The sequence below is a fragment of the Cryptotermes secundus genome, unplaced genomic scaffold (genome assembly GCF_002891405.2).
Source record: "Cryptotermes secundus unplaced genomic scaffold, Csec_1.0 scaffold1003, whole genome shotgun sequence".
Taxonomy (NCBI): Eukaryota; Metazoa; Arthropoda; class Insecta; order Blattodea; family Kalotermitidae; genus Cryptotermes; species Cryptotermes secundus.
Window position 1 is genome coordinate 457,401 of NW_019733847.1, and position 8,322 is coordinate 465,722.

At 39.4% G+C, this 8,322-nt stretch overlaps 1 protein-coding gene across 1 annotated transcript in view; it reads right to left on the minus strand.

Moving 5' to 3' along the window:
• Positions 1-252: 252 nt before the first annotated feature.
• The window catches only part of LOC111868291 (NAD-dependent protein deacetylase Sirt7), a gene marked incomplete in the record, with an annotated part of 12,911 nt that continues 4,841 nt past the window's right edge, over positions 253-8,322 (minus strand). Inside the window, 4 exon segments of the mRNA XM_033752999.1 lie at positions 253-3,015; positions 3,604-3,724; positions 5,159-5,395; positions 5,841-6,011. Coding sequence (XP_033608890.1) covers positions 1,484-3,015; positions 3,604-3,724; positions 5,159-5,395; positions 5,841-6,011 — 2,061 coding nt within the window.

Here is an 8,322-nt window from a genome sequence, read left to right on the forward strand (position 1 = left end):
TTTATCCTACTTCGAAAGGGGCACAGCATGGAGACACAAGAATATGTAAATGATCGAGGGACTAAGATGAAACAATCCCATAAGTATTATTGGGTTTTGGAGTTTTTCCATCATCCAGAATTCTAGATAATAAAGGACACGATGTTTCAGAAACTGGATCTGTTTCCGTCTTCAGGTGAGAAAGGAAGACACCTACTCAGTTGGGCCCCATAGAAAGAGCTAATCTCAATCACTGGTCCAGTGATTCCGGACAATGGGAAAAGCTCAAAAACCCAGTAATTCTGTGTATCAGCCACCATTGTCAGAGCCCTTTAGAATCTAATCCCATAAGTGTAATATATAGCAGGAATGGTTTGTAATCACTGACCTAGGGAATACTGGCAGCACGTCTAAGTTACAACACGCACATTTGCTCTTCAATGACTTATTATTACAACCTTGTGGTATACAGCTTACATGTAAATGAAAAGTGTAAGCTGTGATCTCTGCGTAGGTCTCGTAATCAAGTAAGTACAATGTTACCTTGTTCTTATATTAAGATACCCACACATGGCAAGCATGAAGTTAATATTACTAACAGCATGCATAAAACATTTAGCCTTTTTCTTTTTTGATGTGAGCATTATATGAAGTCAGGACTGTTCCACTTCTTGATTTCTGTAGTTGATATGGTTAAACTTTATTCTGAAACAGCGTTGAAATATTATGATTGTGGTTTCAGAAATATTTAAAATTTGTTTAAAAAAAAATTATTCGTTATAAACAATGCCAGAGGTAGATCATGCAACTCTTGAGTGCACATGGCCACTGTGTCAGTCCATAAAACCGTCCGTACAAGCCAGTTCAATTAATTTTGATCCATGAAATTCAAACAAAGACCTGAAATAGAATGCAAGATGTTTAAAAGAAAAAGCGACATTCCATCTAGGACCAAGTTGGATAAGATGATACAAAATGATGTGATAGATTTTTGTATTATTTTATGACATTTTTTCAACTGAAAAAGTTACTCAGCAGCAAATGAGATGAGAAGCTGGGACATAGAAGAGGAAGTATGCAATCATACGATCATAATTCATCCTGGAATTTATTTGCACCAGTGAACACAAAACATAATTATTTTATTCACAACTCTGCCAACATAATTACTTTATTCTCTTGTACAGTTATGGTAGTAACAATGAAGTAAAAGCTGCCTTTGTGCCTAAGCACAGCACCCTAAAGGAGCAGTGGGGGATTGGGAGGTAAAGCTCTGCACATTCTTAACCTTGTCTCTAGATGGAAGTGAGCAGTTAACTTCATGCTCTGAATATCTGTTACCTGGGAAGAGCCATGACACTAACTGAACTGGGGGGGGGGGGACTATTTGAACTCTGTTTCCTGTAATTTCAGTTTAAGAGCCACAAGTGGAACAGCCCTATAATATCATAATTCACTAAAATTCCAGAGTAATTATTTCCATCTAGGATTCCAGAGGAAATGATCACAATTTTTCCAGACGTTTCTTCTTAGTACGCTTGCGATAACCTTTCCCGTACCAGCCTGGATTTATGTTAGGAACTTTACTTACCTTGTTGGCGTGATAGTTTCCTTTACCTTCGCCAATGTCATGGACATCACCACCTTCTGATCTACTTGTTTCAAGATCAACATCATCAGTATCACCATCATCATCCATATCACAGCATTCACAGATAGAAACTTGAGATCCCAGTGAAATATTTTCAAACTTGGCAGTCCAATGACGATAAAATAGGCATATATTTGAACTGTAATTTGACTCGCAAAATGAACACATTGTGGTATCAGCTAAATCATACTCATCATCACAGATCTGTTTTTCATCCTCAGGCTTCTGTGTGCTTCCAGGTTTTCTTGTATTCTGTGGTGAGGATGAATGGGGCAAAGGTGAAGAAGATGTTGTTCCTTGCAGTTCAAACCTATTAGTTTTCAAACGTTGACATTCTGGATTACCTATTCCACTTTCAAGTGAAAGTACAGACCCTTCAATAGCCTTAACCTTTGAATTCTTTTCCTGAGTACACTGACTCTCCCTGTTTCTTCCATGACCAATAGGTCTCTTACTATAGTTGTGCTCTATTTGAAGAATTTGAGTCAAAGACTGCAAAGATAAAGATGAAACACTGTGAAGTGGGGATGGCTGATCTGCATGTGCGCTGAGGATGTAACTTGTGTCTGTAATGGAACTTGTACCTCTGTCACAACCTGTGCTGTTAATACTCTTCCTAGACTGAGAATTGCTGCCTATTAAACAACTACATTTAAGACGGTTCATCGATGTGCTTGCTACAATAATATCTTTAACTTGGAGGGAATTCTGATCACAATTAACTTGATCTGTATTTATAATTTCATCAAAAGTTGTATCCAAATCCATTTTTAGGCCAATTATACTAGCAACACTTTCATTACATGGTAAATTTGAGCAAAAGTTTCTGCCTGATCCAATATCTAGTGCCGTGTTTTCTGACTGGTTCTGAAACCAATTATCATCTACTAATAATGATACAGTACTGTTCTTTTCAAACACTTTCTTCAGACGTTGCTCTTCCAAAACCTCAGATGGGCCCTCAATATTTCCAGCTGACGAACAAACTTCCTGATCGCACGGCGTACATGAAGCGTCTATATTCGTAAAATTAAAATTACCACTGTTTGTCTTGAGTATGTGCATTTCCTGAGATGAAAAATCTTCCATCTTGTGAACACCAATTTCAACTTCATGGCTACTTCCACTACAACTACCACTTACTTCACTACCCTCAAGTTTCACCCCATTATGGAGCAGTCTGTGGCCTGTGCACTTGCTCAAAGCTCTCAACTCACTCTGCATGGCTTCTAGAGGCTGCCTGAGCAATGGCTGTGTAGCCGTATGCACCTCGGCTGGGTGAAGAAATGTAGCATGGTTGAATATTGGATCACTGCTTCGAATGTACTTAGGAATTTCCAAGTTCATACGGGACATCACCTGCTGCATTACTTCATCGCATTTTCCTACCAAAAAAAAAACAAGTTCAATTAAGATTTGAGGTTTTCACGGTGGTGACTATGAAGAACGCTGTCTACTGGGATGTGGTGCCATGTAGATCTTCTTCCGAAACATCGGTTCACACAAGATCTAAAAAGCGCCACATCCAAGAAGACAGCATTCTTCAAGTCCAGTTAAGCCTTCCAATAAGTCATTATCTTCATATTGCTGAGTAATCTGTCAAAAACAGAAGTGTAAAGGTTCCTCCAAATGGAGGAGCATCAGTAGAATGCTAACTGGAAAGCATCGTCTTCTGCTGAATTTTTAAAAATTCAGCCAATCATTATTTAATATCTACTAATAATGCTACAAATTTTTGGTCACAAAATCCAAAAGGAAAACAAACCAAACACCTGGGCATAGCTGGGAGAATAATATTAGAATTAATCTTTAAGAAATTTGGTGTGAGAATTTTCACTGCATTAATCTGGCTCAGGATAGAGCCCAATAGTAGAATCTTATGAACATGGAAATAAATCTTTGGTTTCCATAAAAGAATACTTTGAGCAGATGAAGACCCCTTCAGTATGAAATTAGTTAATTATGCTACCTACCACTGATCTTCAAAACTGCCTGATCATCTTTTGGTGTCCACTGCAGATTTACAATGTATAATTTAGGCCTTTTTCTTGCTGGTTTATCCATCCCCCATAACCAAGGGTATTTCTTCAATACCTGTTAGAGAACATAATTCATAACACGATATACAATGGAAGAAAAGTAGGGGGGGAGGTTTTCTAACATATTTTCAGTCTTTGTCCCCTGATACACACCCCTCAGTGGGAACAACGCAAGCACAAGGGATGGGAAAAGATGAAATAAAAGAAATTATGCAATAAACCAACAAATGGAGAATAATATTAAAATGGATTTTGGTATAATGGACTATGAAGGAGTGAATGGACTGAGTTCGTTAAGATTGGCACCAACAGTGGACTTTTCTGATCACAGTAATGGCCTTTCTGCTCCCTTAATCTTTATGGGCAGGTCCACCACTGTAACAGAATATATGTGTAGTCAAGGGGACAGGACAGTGCATGCTTTAACACTAATACCACTACCTCGCAAATTATAATCCAGCCACCAGCATCCTAGTACAGAAGTGTTAAAATCTTCCCTTCCAAATGGTCTTTTCCAAGGCGAGACAGCCAGAAAAAATTGCTTATAAACTTACATTTATCCTGTACTTATGTTATTCCGTCACCGCAATATCAGGATGGATACACCACAGATTCATTGTTTCTTACGACATGTTTTGGCTCATTGAGTCACCATCAGGTATTTGACTCATACACACACACAGACACGACATTAAAATATTGTGACGTGCTGCCAGGAAGGCCGGATGATAAGACGTCCATCACTGATCAACACCTAGCAATTCCTAGGCAGAAATGACTAGGAAATCATTGCCCACGGAGATGAAAGTCTAGCAGTGGGGTTTCCACCATTATTTGTAATGAAATGTATTCCTGCAGCAACAAGAGATTCGTTGTCTAGCAGCGAGCAAAATTAACCCTTCGACAAGGTGTTCCCCATTCAGCCCGTAAGCAGGATATAACAGTTCATATCCAACAAGAGCAGAAGCAAGTTCGTATTTGACGAGAGCTAAGGATGGCTGAGCTCCGAGCAGAGCAGAAGACACTGCACTGAGATTAGCTGTGCGAGAGTGTTGTAACATTGAAGAGGAAATGTCCAAAGACGTTATAAGTGTGAACAATTGTACTTGTGAGTGTACAGAGTAATTGTCCAATAAATATTTGTCCAAATCTGAGACCCACACAATTTCCTGTTGTGTTGTCTAGGAAACACATGACAATATAATATTTCTAGTTGCATTTAAATTATTTAAAGCTATTTTACTGATCACCTTGCAGTATTCTGGAGAGGAGGATATTTTTTTAAACATACCTTAAAATTTTATTCTTATTATTCAGTATATTTCTTTCTTTTCTTCAAATCAATTTCTTTCCAAATATCTTAGAAGGGAGTGAGCAGATGCCTGGCTTACCCTGTCCTATCCCTCCTATTAGCTCCCATATTCCCAGGTAATTTCATGATCTGTGACATTTAGAAGCGACATGCTGACCACATGTATACTAAACACACCTTAAGACTGGAGCCAATACAAAGAATGACATCAGCTTTGTCCGCTGCCTCACAAGCTGTGGACCAATTCAGGGGCCAATGTAATTTCCCACGTTCTCCAAAGTGTACAATTGTGTCTACTAAAGGGCCCATGCACGAATAACAACGTCTCATTGTGCGATGACTGAAACGGGCCGTGTGCTCTGTCACATCAAACAGACGCCAGTACTCACGGGTAGGCTTACATTGACAGCACACCTGGAAAATGAATGTAGCACATACAGTTTCAACTCTGGGCATGATAACTGGATATAATTTTAAAATGTTTCATGTTCCACAGTACGCGACTCTCTAATTCTGTTATCCACATAATGCAATCACCACATACAACATTATACATTATAATACAGCACACTTTAGATTTAGAAATGTACATATTATGCATTTGAATATCTACACACCATTATAAGGTAAATATGTTACAACAGCAATATGAATAGCCCTTTGACTGTTGAGTATTTCTTGGTTTACTGACTCATCAGGACTGAAACATACATATATAGGTACTTCCTGAATGTTTGCGAAAAGAAGTGGAATATGTGCTATATGTCATTGGAAGTGTCTGTGAATGACTTGATGACTTGATTTGACTATGACGATTGTCATTAAATGGTTAAATAAATGGACGTGCTCTAATATTTACCTCAATATACATATTTCCATGAACTTCTGACAACGCCCTTTTTGGCAGGCCGCTGCGAAGATGGAGACCATCACAGTTCTGAGACACAACGTGTTTCAGCATCCCTGCCTTGTACAGCTGCCACAGTGCCATATGAGTGAGTGTGGGTTCAGCCTGGGTCAAGTCATGAAGGCTGAAAAGAAACGATAAAACTGCTAATGCAAGCTACAGATTCATCATCATCATCACTGGCACGACAGCCCTTTGTGAGCCCTGGCCTTCCTCAGGATTGCTTGCCATCGTTCTCTATTAGATGCTACATTCCTCCAGTTCTTTACACCCAAAATTCTTATGTCCTGCCACACACATTCTTCCCATCTTAACCTTGGTCTTCCCACTCTCCTATTTCCTTCTGGTTTAGTATTAAGCATTTTCTTGATGGTTCTATTCTTGCTGGCACGTATTATGTGTTCAGCCCATTCAAGCCTTCTCACCTTCATAAATCCAATAATGCCTAGCTACAGATTAGGCACAGAAATAACCACGTTCCTAAGAGCAGAACCATGACAACTGGTGCTATGTTTCAAGGTCCCTGTAAAAAGTTCCACGCCTGAATTTAGCAGAGGAAAATGTAGTATATGACAGGCTGACTGACTCACTAACTAACCAATCATCCATACAACCAACCATTTAACTGCATAGAACCAAGTATTTCTTGAGAAGTCAGTAGTTATTTAGCCAATCAGCAGACTCAGAATTTCATGGAACCCAAATTTTAATTACCATGTTCACAGAAACCCACCAGTGGTCTCTATCCTCAGCCAGACAAGTCCATACTCCCTTACTCTAAGATACTCTTTAATGTTATCTTCCCATGTACATCTAGTTCTTCCAAGTGGTCTTTTTCCTTCAGGCTTTCTTATCAAAATCCTGTATGCACGCCTTGTTCGCTTCCATGTATGCTACATGCCCTGCCAATCTCATGATGTAGTATATGACAATGATAATTCTTTAGTTTTATATATGTGACTTGCAGTTTTTTTTTCATTAGGCACATCCCTCAGATGATGTTCTCATACGACAAAAACATGCCAGGGTTTTAAAAACAAGTAGTCAACATTAGCAAGCAAGATACCTTGTATCTTAATTTCATATGAACAGTAGAGGTAAGGTTGGTAAAGTTACCCCTGTGCTTAACTAATTAAACACTACACCATAAAGAGGTATGGGGGAGTGGATGTATAGATCCACATTTTCTTGACCTTGGCAATAGCTGGAGGTGAGCGGTCAGCTTCACACCCCTGCCACTTTAACTCTTGGTACCCATTGTATAGGACGTTGGGTGGACTCCAGATTCGGTCTGGACAACGTGGAGAAGTGAAAATCCTTGACCATACTGGGACTTGAACTCTGACCCCTCAGTCATCCAGCCTGCAGGCAGTCACTATACCGACTGCGCTATCCCAGCTCCTTTATGAACAGTATACTGAGAAAATGAATCCTACCAAAGCATCAGTAAAGTAAGTAAAGCTATCCCTGTACCAGGCCGTGAAGGCCCATAGGGTTGTGAGATGTTGAAGCTCCCACATTTTCTAGACAATCAGCTCAAAGATGGCGGTAAGGTTGTCAGCCTTGCGTCCAACCCCCCAATCTGGATGACCAGATTTCTGTATTTATGTCCCCCAGTGACATAGTGTCCCAGTTTAATCCCCAGGAACCACGTTACCTTCCCGTTGCCTTCTACAACTTGCAAGGCTGCAGTATTCTACCAACCTCCAGATAGAAAACAGAAATTACACAATAAAAATAAATCTGGTTTCTAAAGCAATCACTTGCAAAAGTGATAGAGTCCATCAAACAGAACAAATGACATATTTTTATTAAATTTAAAAGTTTAAATGAGACATCAATCAGGCCCAAATGGTAACAACAAACATTACTATTAATAACACACTTCAAGTTCAGATTCTAAAGACACACTGCAAGTGGAGAGAACTCAAGGCAATGAATAATGTTTGGAATAACAGTCACCAAATTTACTGTTCCAATCTGAACTCACCCAATATCCTTCCCTTGCTGCAGTAGAGTCCAAATGCCATTAGTTCCCCTATAGTCCGGAATGCATGCTGCAGTGCTAACTCCTGCCCCTGTATACACCACCAAATTTGTAGAATTTGCTATAGCTTCGGCTAATTTATGACACTTTTCTGCTAATACATCAGGTGGATCTTCTATTTCCTGAAGTCGTTCCTTTACTTTTTTGCGTTTTTCCACTCTGAAAATACATTTATATTACATATATGTATAAAAAGTAGAAATATGTAACAAAAACAAAACAGGAAATTCTGGGAAGAACTAATGACCCACGTTCCTTTGATACGACCAGGACTGCACAGAAAGCAATGCCTCCCAACAGTTCTTGCCAGGGGAACGTGGTCAGTGCAACGGATCCCCATGGATGTTAATCTCGGTTTTTTAGACCGGAGCCGCTATTTCCTTCAAA